The sequence below is a fragment of the Salvelinus alpinus genome, chromosome 1 (assembly GCF_045679555.1).
Source record: "Salvelinus alpinus chromosome 1, SLU_Salpinus.1, whole genome shotgun sequence".
Taxonomy (NCBI): Eukaryota; Metazoa; Chordata; class Actinopteri; order Salmoniformes; family Salmonidae; genus Salvelinus; species Salvelinus alpinus.
In genome coordinates, this window is record NC_092086.1 from 91,510,285 (window position 1) to 91,528,882 (window position 18,598).

At 43.8% G+C, this 18,598-nt stretch overlaps 2 protein-coding genes across 2 annotated transcripts in view; one reads left to right on the forward strand and one right to left on the reverse strand.

Moving 5' to 3' along the window:
- Nucleotides 1-5,671: 5,671 nt before the first annotated feature.
- On the forward strand, nt 5,672-7,037 carry LOC139534188 (cardiotrophin-2-like). Its single transcript, XM_071333074.1, has 4 exons — nt 5,672-5,881; nt 6,011-6,112; nt 6,226-6,435; nt 6,643-7,037. The coding sequence occupies exons 1-4, from the start codon at nt 5,672-5,674 to the stop codon at nt 6,874-6,876; spliced, it is 756 nt and encodes a 251-aa protein (XP_071189175.1). The 3' UTR covers nt 6,877-7,037.
- Nucleotides 7,031-18,598, reverse strand: part of LOC139534182 (unconventional myosin-Ic-like) — a 28,908-nt gene continuing 17,340 nt past the window's right edge. Inside the window, exons 12-31 of the mRNA XM_071333062.1 lie at nt 13,792-13,897; nt 13,564-13,644; nt 13,338-13,429; nt 13,103-13,197; nt 12,950-12,996; nt 12,667-12,747; nt 12,345-12,450; nt 12,154-12,271; nt 11,765-11,878; nt 11,564-11,640; nt 10,529-10,597; nt 10,055-10,299; nt 9,826-9,909; nt 9,468-9,561; nt 9,312-9,367; nt 8,872-9,007; nt 8,665-8,735; nt 8,458-8,555; nt 8,169-8,268; nt 7,031-7,915 (exon numbers count right to left, since the gene is read on the reverse strand). Coding sequence (XP_071189163.1) covers nt 7,892-7,915; nt 8,169-8,268; nt 8,458-8,555; nt 8,665-8,735; nt 8,872-9,007; nt 9,312-9,367; nt 9,468-9,561; nt 9,826-9,909; nt 10,055-10,299; nt 10,529-10,597; nt 11,564-11,640; nt 11,765-11,878; nt 12,154-12,271; nt 12,345-12,450; nt 12,667-12,747; nt 12,950-12,996; nt 13,103-13,197; nt 13,338-13,429; nt 13,564-13,644; nt 13,792-13,897 — 1,894 coding nt within the window. The 3' untranslated portion in view covers nt 7,031-7,891. The remainder of the gene's footprint in view (nt 7,916-8,168; nt 8,269-8,457; nt 8,556-8,664; nt 8,736-8,871; nt 9,008-9,311; nt 9,368-9,467; nt 9,562-9,825; nt 9,910-10,054; nt 10,300-10,528; nt 10,598-11,563; nt 11,641-11,764; nt 11,879-12,153; nt 12,272-12,344; nt 12,451-12,666; nt 12,748-12,949; nt 12,997-13,102; nt 13,198-13,337; nt 13,430-13,563; nt 13,645-13,791; nt 13,898-18,598) is intronic.

Here is an 18,598-nt window from a genome sequence, read left to right on the forward strand (position 1 = left end):
GCCAACTGATATTTATTCCTGATTATTATTTGACCATGCTTGTCATTTATGAACATTTTGAAAATCTTGGCTCTCTCTAATTCTCTCTTTCTTTCTCTCTCTCGGAGGACCTGAGCCCTAGGACCATACGTCAGGACTACCGGGCATGATGACTCCTTGCTGTCCCCAGTCCACCTGGCCTTGCTGCTATTCCAGTTTCAACTGTTCTGCCTGCGGTTATGGAACCGCCACCTGTCCCAGACCTGCTATTTTCAACTCTTAATGATCGGCTATGAAAAGCCAACTGAAAATTATTCATGATTATTATTTGACCATGCTTGTCACTTATGAATATTTTGAACATCTTGGCATAGTTCTGTTATAATCTCCACCCGGCACAGCCAGAAGAGGACTGGCCACCCCTCATAGCCTGGTTCCTCTCCAGGTTTCTTCCTAGGTTTTGGCCTTTCTAGGGAGTTTTTCCTAGCCACCGTGCTTCTACACCTGCATTGCTTGCTGTTTGGGGTTTTAGGCTGGGTTTCTGTACAGCACTTCGAGATATTAGCTGATGTACGAAGGGCTATATAAAATAAACTTGATTTGATTTGATTTGATGGAGTGCTGCATCAAATGACCTGGCTTCCACAATCCCCCGACCTCAACCAAATTGAGATGGTTTGGAATGTATCAGACCGCAAGGTGAAGGAAAAACTGCCAATAAGTGCTCAGAATATGTGGGAACTCCTTCAAGACTGTTGGAAAACCATTCCAGGTGAAGCTGGTTGAGAGAATGCCAAGAGTGTGCAAAGCTGTCATCAAGGCAATTGGTGGCTATTTGAAGAATCTCAAATATAAAATCTATTTTGATTTGTTTAACACATTCTTGGTTACTACATGATTCCCTGTGTGTTATTTCATAGTTTTGATGTCTTCACTATTATTCAACAATGTAGTAAACAGTAAAAATAAAGAAAAACCCTTGACTGAGTAGGTGTTCTAAAACTTTTGACCGGTAGTGTATATATTCTTATTCCATTCCTTTACTTAGATTTGTATGTATTAGGTAGTTGTTGTGGAATTGTTAGATTACATGTTAGATATTGCTGCACTGTTGGAACTAGAAGCACAAGCATTTTGCTACATTCGCAATAACATCTGCTAACCATGTATACGTGACCAATAAAATTAGATTTTATTTTTGATTTTATTTGAAAAATGGTAAGGAAAGGTAATGAAATTAAAATAGATGTATTGAAACTAAAAGTGACCGAGACAGGGGGAATCTCTGTCAGTGTTCCTTCAAACTGAGAGAGCACAGGCGGAAGTCATAAGAATGAGGGAAGCCCATCTGGTGAGTCATGTGTGTGATTTGAAAGGGGTAGTATGTATGTATGTGACTCATAAAGATCTTCTTCCACACAACACACACATCCACACACTCCCACTCAGCCCCTCCCGATACCGCATCACTGTGAGAGTGTTCTGCTCCCCAAGGAGAGGAAGTAGATACTGTATCTGTCCATCAGCACTGTTGTCCTGACTGTCCACTTCCTCTCTCCAGGTCTGAATCTGACCTGTGTGCACGGGCCAGTAGTGCCACAACAGTGACACGACAGATACACACTCAGATAGTACCAAAGCTGTGCCCATACTTGGCTGGTTTTGACTGATCACTAAATCGATTAAGCAGCTGCTTAATATATATTTTAACTCTCATTTGAATCTTGATTATGACTATTTATGACCATTGGCTTTAGGGTAATGCCAGAGTGCCATATCATATCTCTACTATGTTTCTTGATAACAGAAAGTGGGATGGATAGTCATGATGGTCATGACAGTGGTGGTAAAGGTGGTAAAAATGGTACTGATGATGTACTCTGAGACATTCCCATGGCAGTCCCCCTGCAGGCTGCTGATTCTGGGGGATCACCAGGAGATTGGCAGGACAGAAACTCCTCTCTGCTCTTTTTATCACCTGCCACTCTCTGCATAAGACTGTGATGAAACGGCCTGCTTCCGCAATCCAGAAAATGACTCAGCCCTATCCTTCTCTCTCTCTCTATCGCTCGCTCGTAATTGAGAAAGTAGATGGAGAGAGAAAGCGAAAAGAGGGAGACCACTATTACTCAGACTGTCTATGACACACAAATGTGACGCAATGCTCTCTCAAGACGGCACTATGATACAACAACCTACAAATATATTTTTTATCATCAAGAGTATATTTTAAAACTGCCTGAAATGTTTATTTTCCAAAAATCTCAACTGTCAAATTGTATAAATAAATGGCAAGACAGAACACCAAAAACAGTAAACTGCTGCATTTGCAGCAATGATTGTGCAGTGGTGGGTCATTCTTGTCTAGGCACAAGGGTTATTGAGTGACCTTTGATCCCTTCACTGTATGATTACCACATTTTCCCTGCACACGTTTTCCCTGTAATGTACATAATTTATATGGTGCAACGACCAGACTGGGTACGCATCATAATGACTAATACAGTGTGTGTGTGTGAATGCAAGAACGCTGGCCACCTTTGTGAAATGTTGTCTTGTGACTTATCATCTCATACCGTGCAGCAACAGGTAAGCTGTAAAAAATGGTTGATAACATCTATAGGTGCTTTCTACACTTTTGTTGTTAATTATACAAAAATATACACTACCGTTCAAAAGGCCAGCATCCCGGAGTCGCCTCTTCACTGTTGACGTTGAGACGGGTGTTTTGCGGGTACTATTTAATGAAGCTGCTAGTTGAGGATTTGTGTTGAGGATCTGTTTCTCAAACTAGACACTCTAATGTAGTTGTCCTCTTTCTCAGTTGTTCACTGGGGCCTCTCACTCCTCTTTCTATTCTGGTTAGAACCAGTTTGCGCTGTTCTGTGAAGGGAGTAGTACACAGCGTTGTACGAGATCTTCAGTTTCTTGGCAATTTCTCGCATGGAATAGCCTTCATTTCTCAGAACAAGAATAGACTGATGAGTTTTAGAAGAAAGTACTTTGTTTCTGGCCATTTTGAGCCTGTAATCAAACCCACAAATGCTGATGCTCCAGCTACTCAACTAGTCTAAAGAAGGCCAGTTGTCAGTTTCAGCTGTGCTAACATAATTGCAAAAGGGTTTTCTAATGATCAATTAGCCTTTTAAAATGATAAACTTGGATTAGCTAACACAACATGCCATTGGAACACAAGAGTGATGGTTGCTGATAATGGGCCTCTGTACGCCTAGGTTTACCATTGTATTAACTGTGCTGCCAGACTTAAAGTACTGCATCCTGAATGAGAACAGTGCTTTCACAATTATTCACTTTCAAAATTACTATCAATTGCATTTTGAGATATTATTTCAGGTGGGCAAAAATGTGATATGTTTTTCATACTCTACAACTACCTTGGTGGGCTGTGCAGTAACATCAAAGTGAATAAAAAATGTAATTGCCCAATGGAGCTTTAGTTTCCACGATTATTTTAGGCTGTGATTAGTTCTCTATTACTGTAACAAAATACTGTAATTTAGATAATAATGCTGTTTCATCCTCTTCTTCTATAGCCACCCCCCTACGTCTTGGTCATCCATCCATCCAAGTTCACATTTTTTTTAAACACTATACATAGTATAAGGTATACTATTATAAAGGTTTCTGAAAAATAAAGGGATTAGTTTAATTTACCTTTAACTCTTAATTTGGATTAAAACAACAATTTGCATGTGGAATCAGCTGTTTCTGGTAAACTTGTTATTGTCAACGTCTCAGCTAGTGCTATCCTATAGCCAAACCCATAATATATGCCCCATTATAAGAGGTGCTGTATGCATATAAAATGTGACAAAATTCAAGATTACATGTTGATGTAGGTATTTATGCATTAAATATTTTTGACCAGATTTTGATATTTCTACTTTAGCTTATTTCCAATGCGTGTTTTCAGATTACCGACGGGATTCGTCAGGGCGTGTCACATATATGAATATATAAAGACATTGGGGTCCGAAATGATTAACACCGTTGATAAAGATGAGCAATAATGACTGTATAAAATAAATGATTCAAATACTGAGCTACAGGTAAATGCCAAAATAATGGAAAGACTTGAGTAAATGAGGGATACAAAGAAAATTGAAAGCAGGTGCTTCCACATAGGTGTGGTTACTGAATTATTTAAACAATTAACATCCCATCATGCTTAGAGCCATGTATAAAAATGCTGGGCAGGCCATTATTTTGGCTGCCATGGCTATGCCTCCATAGGATGACAATGCCCCCTTCCAAAGCGCAGTGGTTTGACGAGCATGAAAACTATGTAAACCATATGCCATGGCCGTCTTCGTTACCAGATCTCAATCCAATTGAGCACTTACGGGAGATTCTGGAGCAGTGCCTGAGACAGCATTTTCCACCATCATCAACAAAACACCATTGAAGCTGTTCTGGCTCGTGGTGCCCCAACACCCTATTAAGACACATGTTGTTGTTTCCTTTATTTCAGCAGATACCTGTAGTTTATACATCAGTAATAAACAGCTAGGAATCCAATGGTTGAATTTGTGTGATTGTTATTTTGGTTATATGACAGTATTTGGCAACCAGCTAAATGACAAATCACACAATTTCAATCATTGTTTTATAACTGTATATTAATTATTTATAAAAGATTAACAAGTATCTAACAGTGTATAAACTAATTATACGGCCCGTTTAAAATAATTTGGCCCACTACTAATGTAAAGAGTAAAGGAGGGATTGTAGGTCTTTAAACCCAATACCGATCCAATGGTCTAATAAATCAGATACAAAAATAAAATGTAGTTCACTAAACTCATCAGAATATCATATATAATGACTAATTAGGCTAGATTACAATTAAACTGTAAAAAGTAGAGTTTGATCAAGATAAGATTTATTAGCAAAATTAGACATCATATTAGGCCCTTCTATCTCAAAATGATAGTGAAAACGGAATAATTTAGCAATTATGTGCTTACAAACTTCTAAACAGAATTGGCAATTGAGATGAATCATCCGTGCAGGAACCCCTACTCAAGCTGCTGAGAAAAACTCCAGGCCACAAGAGAAACTAAGGACGTATATAAATATCAAAGGATGCAGCTAGGATGTATGTCAATCACAGATTGTTATCGCTAAAAGGTAAGTCTGCTCTGTCTCTCTCTCTCTCTCTCTCGAGCTCACTCTCTGAACTAGTGTTGAGCTTTACAGGTGTTCCATAGCTGGACCACCTGTGGTATACTCCTTTATCGCTATAAGGCTTAGATACTAAGAAGTCTGTGTTAGTGCGATGGGAGAATGATACTAGGTTAGAAAGCAAGGATTTTTGGAGCTTGTCAAATTCTACAGTTTTCCATAGTAGGTACTAGATTGTCAAGGATCTACAATTTGTACTGTCTTTGTGTTGTTGTTGTAAAGTAATACATATTTAGGGCTTTATTCAATTTGTATTGCTGAAGCGTTACAGATTGCGCTATAGAAATGTAAAGGTAATTTCCTATTGAGACGAAATATGTAGCGTTTACCATCTGTCAGTGCAGTCTCCATTAAAGCCAGAACATTGCCTTTAAATTTCAATCACGCTATAAAGCTGAACTCCTGCAATACAGATTGAATAGAGCCATTACAGAGAGTTCCACAAGTAGCCAACATGTAATGAATATTGATTAGAATAAATGTTGACATGATTGTGCAGTTCAGCATATATTCATCCTCTCCCTGTCTCTTCCAGATGGCTGTTTGGTGGTGCGTTCTGTTTCCCCTGTTCTTCCTCACCCTGAGCTGTGTGTACCCATGTTGTGCTTCCACTCCAGGCCTACTCCAGGCCTACTCATACTCCCTCAAATCCACCAGGTGCACCCACGCCCGGGTTCAGCAGCTGCTCATGAGATATGTGAGTTAACTCCTCTGTTATTCCTCTGTTACTGGTGGCTAGTCTGCTAGCACTTATATGCCCAGAGACAACAGCTATCCTCACCTACTACAGGCTGTTATCATAATGTACCCTCATTTGTCTTGTCAGAAAGAGGAGCTGTTGGAAGACAAGCAGTTTGAGGACAGAGATCTGGAGTTACAGACCATACCATCACTCTCTACAGACTTCTACCACTGGCTTCAGATGAAGGTTTGTGTTTGTGTGTGACCTGTGTATGAATCAGTTAACCTGTGGTGGTTTAATGCTTTAAAAGGTACGATGGAGCAGGAGTGACATTGTGTATAATGTTACGATCTGTACAGGACTGGGAGCGTCTGAGTGCTGCCTCTCAAGACCTGCACACTTTCTGGGCTCACCTGGATATGAAGAGAAAGGAGATGGAGGTGGATAAGGTGGAACAGAGAGCAGCCCACTGGATGGGGACAAGGGGGAAGGCTAAAACCACCATACCCCAGGGTATACACCGCATTCAGACAGACCTGCGGGATCTCATGACAAAAGTCAACTTTCAGGTACAATGCCCACCATATAAACGAATGAAAGAACACATGCACAGATACACATTTGAGGTGTTCACACATTGTGTGTATACTTATTGTCTTTGCACACTAAATTAGGTGTTCACAAAGCTACCCATCACTCAGCAGCTACTGTATATCCACCGTGAGGAGAATATTGTTACGAGCTCAGTCTGATAAACCTCTCTGTGGTCTTTACAGTTGAGGTGTGTGAACAGTTCCAGTGTGAGCCCCACCTCTCCCCCAACCCTGACCCGTGCAGTGAGCCCTTCCTCCAGCCACCAGGCCCTATCAAAGTCCCTGTGGACCAGCCGCCTGGAGGGCTACGTCATCCTCAGGGACCTGGAGCGCTACCTCACCAAGCTGGCCAGAGACTTCATCCTCTTGAAGACCAAACACAGTGGTCCTCCAAGCGCCCAGCCCAGAGGCAGATAAACACGGTGTGCATGGATTCATATTCATAATGCGTAATAGTACTGCACTAGCCTGGAAAAGTTGTGGTCAGAGTGGCTTTTAACTTATTTTGTGGACGAGGGATAATATTGGATGTGAGAATTTACGTATTGTTATGAATCATAACACAACAGGATTTTATGTTGTCAATGCACACCGTTTATTTAAGCAGTAACAAGTTAATACAGCTAATACCAATAATAATGATATTCATATTATTCATATTTATAAATAATTCAGTATTACTTTTGACAGAAAGACTTCAATGGAGTTTAATTTCTGGTATTTACCCTAAGATCATGATTTCTCATCGTTGAGAGATGCTATGTTCACTTTGTTACATGGAGTATTACTGTAAGTTGTACAGCCTTACTCTCCTCTGGGTTTCTCCCTGAGTTTCCATCTTTTCTGTCTCTCACTCTCTCTGACTAACAGCCGAGAACCGGAAGAGTGTTGAGAAACACAACCCAACATCCCCTTTTTCCACAGCCCTCACTGACTTCAATGCATATTTGCCTATTTATTTACTTATTTATTACTTATTTATTTGAAAATGCTGTTTATTGTTGTTACTATGGAAATATAAATATTGTTTTGTATTTTTATTACATACAAGAGCTAATATATTGTAAACAGGACTACAAAATAAAGATGAAGCATAAGATTTAAAATGTGTGGTTTCATTTAATACGACTATTGCTAATAAACATCAAAGTATTATGAATGCCGGCAAAACCTCTGAATCCATTATATATGATATGTCGTCAATAACTAAATCAATAACTATATAAAAATGCAGATTAATAAGTGCAATTGTGTTAAAAGAGAAAATAATCATTCTATTTTTTGCAGTGAGTGTATGGCTATGGTCTCACATTTAAAGAAGAAATACAACTTCTGTGTGGCTATAATCTGATTGGCTATGGCAGGAAATCATCCTGTGGAATGATTGGTTTGCTGTGGATTACAGCGAGGCGGTCATTCCTTCCCATCATCATCATGGGTTGAGTTTAGGAGCCGTCTGCAAAACAAGTAAATTTACAAATGGCGTCATTGTTATTACCTAATGTGGATTATTGGTCAAAACTTCCAATGAAAATATAAAGATGAAAGAGGTGGCTATCTTTAAACTCTACTGCTTTCCATTTTACAATCCCAGTCCTCCTCATGCTCCATCTACAAGTCCTCTCTTCTCCTCTATCCCCCTTTCTCATCCTCCCTTCCTCAGCCCTGCTGTCCTCATAATAATGGGTCTCTTCCGTCCCCTTACTCACCACTAGCAGGTGTCCTTTCTTGCCTTTGGCCACCTTCAGCTCTGGTCCACTGGTGAAGTCAATGACCCCCTCTTTCCCCTGAGCCACTGCAAACTTAATACTGCACACAGGAACAGACAGGAGGAGAGGACCAGAGGAAAGGAGGGAAGGGGTAGGGGGTGAGAGAGAACACTATCATGATCACTAACAGTGGATGACAGTTGGAATGGGTTGACAAATGTCAGCAGGCTCTCAAAGATACTCTGATGAAGCTATCCAGTGTCCAGATGATCAGAGGAGCCAAACTCACCTGTCCTGGCTCATGTTGACCTTGATCTTCTTGTCCGCCATAGTGGCCAGCTTGGTCACCACCTCGATCAAATGATCGCACTGGAGCACCATATCACTCTACAGGGCAGACAAGGGGTCAGAGGTTAGGTACTGTACTTTATGGCATGGCAGTAAGTCGCCATGACAACTGCTAGATAGAACAACCAGGATGAGGTCATCCTGTTACCTTCTGCTTGTCGTCCTCACTGGGCACGTGGAGAACCATGAACCCATCACTGAGAGAACTCACAGAGATGCCTGGAAAAAGAAGAACCGTGTTATACAGTGGACACATACACTACAACTACCTTATAACCAAGGTTATAACCCCCCCCCCCCCCTGGCCGACCACCCCTAGCCCCTCAATCCCCTATGGCCCCCAGCAGAGACTCACTCCTCAGGGCTGCATAGTCGATCCTCTGCTTCAGCTTGGCTTCGGTCACCAGCATGGCGAAGGAGGAGGTGAGGAGCAGCTGGCGAGGCCGTGCCTTGTAACCCCTCCTATCATACTTAGTCACCGCAATTCCATACTGACAAAGACAGATAGAAAAAGAGGGGGATTGAGAGAGAAAGAGAGAGAATGACAGAGAGAGAGGGAGAGACACAGAAAGAGGGAGGGGTTGTCATAAAAACCCAAAGTTTGAAGTCTAACTGTATCAATACTGATTCAAAGCAATACATGACATTGTAAAGATGATGTACACAGCAAACAGACAATTAGCAGGATTAAACTACTCAGCCAACAACAGCAGAGTGACAGAGGTAAGACAGAGGTCGCAAAAACTGTCTCACAAACACGACAGGGGGATAGTATTACAATATCATATTACTCACCTTCACTTTGTCATTGCCCAGAGTCTGTATCACTTTGAGGTTGAACTCCTCACTGTCTGTGTACAGGAGAGAACATCTGTCAGTGGCGTGTTTGTGAAGTACGTGGTCTGTGAAGTTTGGAAGTGTGTGCACACTGTGTTAGTGAGTGGACCCTACTTAGTCTGGAGGCCACAAACAGCTTAGGGACACTCTGGGGATAGCTGTCCTTCTGGTCCTTGAATATCTGACTGGCTACCACCTTCTGCTCCATCTATAGAAAGAGAACAGAAGAGATGCCTGTAGAGTGAGAGAGATGGAGAATGGAGAAATGTGGACAGAGACAGAGAGACACAGAGAGACACAATGACAGAGAGACACAGAGACAGAGAGACACAGAGACAGAGATACACAGAGCGAGAGAGAGAGAGAGAGACAGAGAGAGTGTGTGAGATTTAAAAAACGAATAGAAAGAGGACAGAAATATCCTTTCTATGTGTTCCCGTCAGGTGAGTGACAGTAACAGACAGTAGCCTACCTGTTTCTTCCACTCTGGCTGGATCCTCCTGCAGTAGGCCCGCATCATGTTCTGCATACACAGCCTGCACAGGTGCTCTGACGCCTACACAGACATAGGGACAGATACAAATAAAACATTGACACATTGAATGTACAACAGTCAGATGCATTGCACCATCACCCCTTGGCTTACGCTTAATGTCCCTCAGTGCGTATTGTGTGGAGTGTTGTTGGGCTGGTTGCAGTACCTCAGTGAGGCTAGGTGGGGGGATGGGCCAGCTTTTGTCCAGGACACTCTTAGGTGGGTTCCTAAACAGCATCATCAGGAAGGAGAAACGCTGATGGTCCAGGAAGTACTCGTTTTCTGGACAACGCTCGTAGTGGCGGTAGATGAAGCCTTTGATGAACTTGCGTACGATGTCCACAGCGTGTCTGCGACGCCTGGCCCTCTGGCGGGATTTCATCCCTCTCCACGCAGACTGGATCACTAGAACTAATAGATAGATAGATGGATAGAGGACACAATCAGTCATGTCACAGACACACCACAACAAGCTACAACTGTGCAGAGCTCATAAGAACAAACAACAAAGTAATATCCTCTGCATTACTTCATTCATAGATTCAGCAGATATCAAGAAAGTGGCTACAGAGTAACTGCTTCAGGAGGCAGTAATTGAGAAGCAGAGAAATAGTGTCAGCTCTTTGATCCAGACCCTCACCTGCCTGTCTGATGCGGAGGTACTTGGCCCTCTCTCTGTAACCCCTCCATGAGGTCTGTAGGGTGAGAACTAGAGCAGAGAACAGGAACAGAGGAGACAAAATGGTTGGACCACAGAACATAAATGTTTAATTGGATCCTACACTGAACAAAAATATAAATGCAACATGTAAAGTGTTGGTCCCATGTTTCATTCAAATACAATTGTACACACATTTGTTAGTGTTAGTGAGTATTTCTCCTTTGCCAAGATAATCCATTCCACCTGACAGGTGGGTATATCAAGAAGCTGATTAAACAGCATGATCATTACACAGGTGCATCTTGTGCTTCGGACAATAAAAGGCCACTTTAAAGTTTGCAGTTTTCTCACACAACACAATGCCACAGATGTCTCAAGTTTTGAGGGAGCATGCAATTGGCATGTTGACTGCAGGAATGTCCAACCGAGCTGTTGCCAGAGAATTTAATGTTCATTTCTCTACCATAAGCCACCTCCAATCGGCCTCACATCCACAGACCACCTGAAACCACGACAGCCCAGAACCTCCACATCCGGCTTCTTCACCTGCGGAATTGTCTGAGGGGGGATGGGGGGGAGGTGTGCTAAGGAGATTCTGAGCTATTTCTGTCTGTAATAAACTCGGGATAAACTCATTCTGATTTGCTGGGCCTGGCTCCCTATGTGGGTGGGAGCCATGGCTGCACCCCAGCCCAGTCATGTGAAATCCATAGATTAGGGCCTAATTAATTAATTTCAATTGACTAATTTCCTTATATGAACAGTAACTCAGTAAAATCTTTGAAATTGTTGCAAGTTGTGTTTATATTTTTGTTCAGTATAATTACATTAGCTTACTGTATTATCCATCCTCATGCTGCTGCTTAGTTGACCAAGTGGGCACTTCCCTGTTTTCCACTGCTACTGCTACTCTGCTGTTTATCATGATCTATGTTATTCTCCTAGCTAATGAATGAATTACATTAATTCCCCCCAAATGGCCTTGTCATCATCTTCCCTGCTGTATAGTCTCACCGAGGGCAGGCCTCCTGGCTTCCAGGGAATCTTCAGTGCTGAACAGAGTCTTAGGGAAGCGGATGAAGATCTTGGTCCTGCAAAGAGATAGGGAATTATACATCAACAACATACTGTCTCATGTTTCTCCTCACAACATGACTAAGGGAAATGTATGTCCCCTTACTTCCCTCCCTCCCCTCTCTCTCTCTGTGTACCTACTTGCCCAGTTTGTATTCCTCTGGTTTGTAGCCGAGGTGTTGGACCAGAGTGGCTACTCCATCAGCCAGTCTGCCCTGCCAGTTAGGCCACGTCCTGGGACACAGAGACTTGTACCTGTGGTTACAGAAATGTATATAGTTAATATAGAAACTGTGGTTACAGAAATGTATATAGTTAATACAGAAACTGTGGTTACAGAAATGTATATAGTTAATATAGAAACTGTGGTTACAGAAATGTATATAGTTAATATAGAAACTGTGGTTACAGAAATGTATATAGTTAATATAGAAACTGTGGTTACAGAAATGTATATAGTTAATATAGAAACTGTGGTTATAGAAACATGTAAACAGAGTGGCATAATATAGACACACACACACACACACCTCTGTAGGAAGGTTTCGTAGTGTCGGCGGTAGGCAAACCCAGCTCTCCTGACCCTCAGGTTCTCCATCAGACCCAGATACTTGACCTGGTGTCTGACTAAAGCCTCATCAAACCTCCCTGGGGAGAGTGAGAATATTTAATTGACTGATTGATTGATTGGACTGATTGACTTCACAGGGTGTATGATTACCTGACTGCTTGGCATCGTTGGGTTTGATACAGCGCACATAGGATGGCTCCTTGGACATCAGTATCTCTATAAGTTTGGCCAGGCTGTTCTTAAACTGAGTGGCAGCCTACAGAGGGAAGCAGAGAGGTGACATATCAAACTGTTTGAGTGTGTGTGTGTGTGTGTGTGTGTGTGTGTGTGTGTGTGTGTGTGTGTGTGTGTGTGTGTGTGTGTGTGTGTGTGTGTGTGTGTGTGTGTGTGTGTGTGTGTGTGTGTGTGTGTGTGTGTGTGTGTGTGAGCTTGCTTGCATCTGTGTGTGTGTGTGTGTGTGTATACATCTCACCGTTTCTGGGCGTTTTTGGTCAGTCACTTCCTCTCTGTGAAAGCACTGACTCAGGACCTGGCTATCTGACTGGCATATGACCTGGACAGAGAAAGCACACCACAGAACCATGTAAACACAACACACCAAAACATCCACCACACTCTATACCTACTGTAGTGTACACACATAAACCATGTGTGAGAATTCCGAGAGAGATCATGGGAAACCTGTAGTAATTGTGTGGTGAGTGTGAGTGTGTGGTCTGTGTGTTCTCATTTCTCTATTGTTGCTCCAGCCTCGCCTCTTTCAGGTTTCTGTAGAGAAGGTCCTTGTTCTTGTCCAGAAACCCTTTGATGCAGATGAACACAAAATATTACAAACAGTATGTGTGAGGATGAAATCAGTTTATTATTTTCTGCAGTTACACTATTGCCAGATTGATTAGCTAGCTCACCATTGACACTGTAGTTGACCTCTCCTGCATAATGAATCAGTTTGAACTCCTCTCTGCTCACTGCCTTGCGAGTCTTCCCATTCGCCAACTTGTGACTGACAGACAAATCATATCTTAGATACAGAACCACAAATATACACACAAAAACATATTTGGAACATGGTGCAAATACACAAACAAACTGTGAAGGCACCCATGTGTTTTGTGCATGTGTGTGTGTGTAAAAGAGACTCACGTGACAAAATGGGCATGGCCTCCCAAAGTGTCCTCAAGCTTCTCGAGGAAGGAGATATCGCTGGGCTCCCCTGGTCTCAAACACTCCTCATCCTAAAACACATTTGTACCTTAACATTCAACTAGAGACAGGAAGAGTACAGAAGGAGAGCGATATTAGAGAGAGGTGAAAGGCTAAAGTGAGTCAGATACACTACTAAACTGAAGTGAATGGCAGTTATTCTCACCAGGATGGAGATCAAGCCTTTGTGCTTTTCCTCTACCAGGTCACAGATGATCTTGTTGTCGAAGTACTTCACCGGCTCCCACTGAAATATACAGTATCATTACCGAACTACACCTTCATCACTACATGACAGTATGTTTTTCTTAGTATACCTCAATTCTTGTTTTGTCTATTTGAATGAAAACACCCCTCTCTTTCTCTGAGTACCCATTGACCCTCCCTGACTCACAGTGATGCCCTCTGCCTCGTACTCCTCCTGCTCAGACTTGAGGGTGAGCTCAATGAACAGCTGCTGCAGCTTCTCATTGCAATAGTTGATGCAGAACTGCTCAAAACTACAGGGAGATGGTTAGGGTAAAAAATATGGCACAAAACAACTGTGCTACAATGTTTTTTATTTATTTATTAACCTTTATTTAACCAGGGAAACCCATTGATAACGGGGTCTCATTTCCAATAGTTCTCTGAGAACAACAGTTCAAGCAATGTGAGCAACACATTTAAGCATGATCACCACAAAATTAGTTACAGAGCTTCAAATAAATTATATTACATTCAAAGAGCAGTAGAAACAAATATACAGTGCATTCAGAAAGTATTCAGACCCCTTGACCTTTTCCCAAATTTTGTTACGTTACAGCCTTATTCAAAAGTTGATTACATAGTTTTTCCCCTCATGTATCTACATACAATACCTCCTAATGACGAATCAAAAACAGTTTTTTTAGAACATTTTAGAAAATATCTGAAATATCACATTTACATAAGTATTCAGACCCTTTACTCAGTACTTTGTTGAAGCACCTTTGGCAGCGATTACAGCCAAAAGTCTTCTGGGGTATGACGCTACAAAGTTTGGCACACCTGTATTTGGGGAGTTTCTCCCATTCTCTACAGATCCTCTCAAGCTCTGTCAGGTTGGATGAGGAGAGTTGCTGCACAGCTATTTTCAGGTCTCTCCAGAGATGTTAGACAGGTTTCAAGTTCGGGCTCTAGCTGGGTCACTCAAGGACATTCAGAGACTTGTCCCGAAGCCACTCCTGCGTTGTCTTGGCTGAGTGCTTAGGGTCGTTGTCCTGTTGGAAGGTCGTTGTCCTGTTGGAACCTTCACCCTAGTCTGAGGTCCTGAGCGCTCTGGAGCAGGTTTTCATCAAGGATCTCTCTGTACTTTGCTCAGTTCATCTTTGCCTTGATCCTGACTAGTCTCCCAGTCCCTGCCATTGAAAAACATCCAGGGTGGGTGCCAGGTTTCCTTCAGATGTGACGCTTGGCATTCAGGCCAAAGAGTTCAATCTTGGTTTCATCAGACCAGATAATCTTGTTTCTCATGGTCTGAGTCTTTAGGTGCCTTTTGGCAAACTCTAAGCGGGCTGTCGTGCCATTTACTGAGGAGTGGCTAATGTCTGGCACTCTACCATAAATGCCTGATTGATGGAGTGCTGCAGAGATGGTTGTCCTTCTGGAAGGTTCTCCCATCTCCACAGAGGAACTCTGGAGCTCTGTCAGAGTGACCATCCGATTCTTGGTCACCTCCCTGACCAAGGCCCTTCTCCCCCGATTGCTCAGTTTGGCCGAGCGACCAGCTATAGGAAGAGTCTTGGTGGTTCTAAACTTCTCCCATTTAAGAATGAAGGCCACTGTGTTCTTGAGGACCTTCAATTCTGCAGAAATGTTTTGGTACCCGTCCCCATATCTGTGCCTCGACACAAAACTGTTTCGGAGCTCTACGGACAATTCCTTTGACCCCATGGCTTGGTTTTTGCTCTGACATGCACTGTCAACTGTGGAACCTTATATAGACAGGTGTGCGCCTTTCCAAATCATGTCCAATCAATTGAATTTACCACAGGTGGACTCCAATCAAGTTGTAGAAACATCAAGGATGATCAATGGAAACAGGATGCACCTGAGCTCAATTTCGAGTCTCATAGCAAAGGGTCTGAATATTTATGTAAATAAGGTATTTCTGTTTCTTATTTTTAATAAATTAGCAAACATTTAAAAAAAAACATGTTTTCACTTTGGGGTATTGTGTGTAGATGGATGAGGTAAATCTTTTTAATACATTTTGAATTCTGTCTGTAACACAACAAAATGTGGAATAAATCGGGAGGTATGAATACTTTCTGAAGGCACTGTATATCAACATGTCCAGGTGAACAGGCTACACTGATAACTCGAGCTTGGCTCCCAAGTTTCTAAAACATACAAAACCATCTTTGGTATAGTGTCGCCATAATATTTTAATTGCGGAAATGTGATTATAATCAGATTAGGATATTTTAGCGATCCGCAGTAGAAGACATCCTAAATGCCCCCAGCCTGCAGATGTGAGCTAAACAGCACACTTGCACTTGAGATGTGTTTTTAGGTTATGGATGAGAAAGTGAACTGGTAAATCCAAAAGTTTAGCTCAGTTGTAATGCTGCTTTGCGATCTATTAAGAGCAAGGGTTGTATTAAATAGGAACAATATGTATTTACTGACGCATTTGCCGATGTTCAATTCAATGGCACAAAACGTATAAACAAAATCATTCACTGTGAAAGTTGACATACATGTAGACCTTCATATATACGCTATACGCAGCACTTCGTTTAAAGCATCAATTTATCGAATCAATTATTGTTTTGTTGCTCAAACCGCAGGCAACACCTGTCAAACTCAGACATTTTCAAAAGACAGGGATGTCGATTCGCACAGGAATAGTATTATCAGAGGACCTTGGAGTTAGTCGAAAAACAGTAAGTGTTTTGCGGCTGGAATTATTACTCTTCTCCGATGTAAAAATGACCGACATAGCAGATTCAGAAAGGACTTAAATTACAGACGTGGTGATACGTGCTAGTGATAAAACACAAGGCTGAGTGGTAGACTTTAAACAGATTTTAAAACAGAATCTGCGCGTGCATCTAGATTGAGTCGCCATAGTCAATTTCTGGGAGAAGTGTTGCTTGAACAATCTTCCTCCTATTTTCAAAAGAGAGACAGGATTTATTTCTATACAGGAAACCAAATCCTTACTCGCATTTTTTTAGTCAGTTTATCAATGTGTGTTTTAAAGGACAGTTTACCGTCAATCCAAATACCTAACGTAAACTCACTCACTTTTGTACATCACCTTGGTCCGTACAATTGACCTTATTTTAGCGCCCCAAAAACGTAATACTTCCAGATCAACTGTAATGTCAATACCATTGTAAAGCACACTTTTTCCCCTTTCCAACAAAATTAATGACCTCCACGCTGCCCGTTTCTGCATAATTCAAGAAGGCAATGAGCTCCTTCGGGTCTTTTTAAAAGTGGCGGGTGGGGAAGCGAAACTAAAAAAAAGTTTGAAAGTCATGATGTGTGGGAAAAAAATTTTTTTTTTTCACTCGATCTGTCCAACTTATCGCCTCTAAAATGTAAATAAAACAATATAAAGGGTTTATATAATGTGTCACTACTGTCACGTTCGTAATAAGGACGGGACCAAGGCGCAGTGTGTGTTGAGTTCCACATCTTTATTTGCAGTGAAACTTCTAAAAAAATAAACAACCTCGTAACCTCAGTGGTGCCACCAGCACATACACAAACAATATCCCACAACCCAGGTGGGAACAATGGAGAACTTAAGTATGATCCCCAATCAGAGACAACGATAATCAGCTGCCTCTAATTGGGAACCATACCAAGTACACCAACACAGAAATAGGAAAACTAGAACACCCCCCTAGTCACGCCCTGACCTACAACACCATAGAGAACCAAGGGCTCTCTATGGTCAGGGCGTGACAGTACCCCCCCCAAAGGTGCGGACTCCGGCCGCAAAACCTGAAACCAAATGGGGAGGGCAGGGGGGTGACTAGTGTCGGCTCCGGTGCGGGTTGTAGCCCCCGCCCAGACCCCGGATCCGGCCATGGCGCCGGGCTGAACGCCGTGCCTGGACTGGGCATCGGCGCAGAGGGCCCCGGCCATGGAATTGGGTTGGACGCCGCGCCCGGACTGGGCACCGAGGAAGGCTCCGGCCATGGAGCTGGGTTGGACGCCGCGCCCGGACTGGGCACCGTCGCAGAGGAAGGCTCCGGCCATGGAGCTGGGTTGGACGCCGTGCCTGGACTGGGCACCGGCGCAGAGGAGGGCTCCGGCCTTGGAGCTGGACTGGACGCCGTGCCTGGACTGGGCACCGGCGCAGAGGAAGGCTCCTGCCCTGGAGCAGGACTGGATACCGTGCCTGGACTGGGCATCGGCGCAGTCCCTTGGAGCGGGACTGGACGCCGTGCCTGGATTGGGCACCGGCGCAGAGGAAGGCTCCTGCTATGGAGCGGGACTGGAAGCCGTGCCTGGACTGGGCACCGGTGCAGAAGAAGGCTCCTGCCATGGAGCGGGACTGGACGCCGTGCCTGGACTGGGTACCGGCGCAGAGGAAGGCTCTGGCCTTGTGGCGGGACTGGACGCCGTGCCTGGACTGGGCACCGGTGCAGAGGAAGGCTCCGGCCTTGGAGCAGGACTGGGGAGGCGCCCTGGAGGCCTGGTGCGTGGAGCCGCACAGGTGGCACCGGACTGGTGACACGCACTTCAGGGCAGGTTCGGGGCGCTGGCACCGGACGAACCGGGCTAGGGAGACGCACTGGAGGCCTGGTGCGTGGAGCCGGCACCGGACTGTAGACACGCACTTCAGGGAGAGTGCGGGGAGCTGGCACAGGACGTACCGGACTGGGGAGGCGCACTGGCGGCCTGGTGCGTGGAATCGGCACAGGTGGCACCGGACTGGTGACACGCACTTCAGGGAGAGTGCGGGGAGCTGGCACAGGACGTACCGGACTGGGGAGGCGCCCTGGAGGCCTGGTGCGTGGAGCCGGCACAGGTGGCACCGGACTGGTGACACGCACTTCAGTGCGAGTGCGGGGAGCTGGCACAGGACGTACCGGGTTGGGGAGATGCACTGGCGGCCTGGTGCGTGGAGTCGGCACAGGTGGCACCGGATTGGTGACACGCACTTCAGGGCGAGTGCGGGGAGCTGGCACAGGACGTACCGGGCTGGGGAGGCGCAC

What these genes read in the sequence shown, in the direction of transcription:
- LOC139534188 (XM_071333074.1), top strand. Translation starts at nt 5,672, where the DNA reads ATGATTGTGCAGTTCAGCATATATTCATCCTCTCCCTGTCTCTTCCAG. An exon ending in AGCAGCTGCTCATGAGATAT is followed by an intron (nt 5,882 to 6,010) that starts GTGAGTTAACTC and finishes TTGTCTTGTCAG; the next exon opens with AAAGAGGAGCTGTTGGAAGA. An exon ending in ACCACTGGCTTCAGATGAAG is followed by an intron (nt 6,113 to 6,225) that starts GTTTGTGTTTGT and finishes CGATCTGTACAG; the next exon opens with GACTGGGAGCGTCTGAGTGC.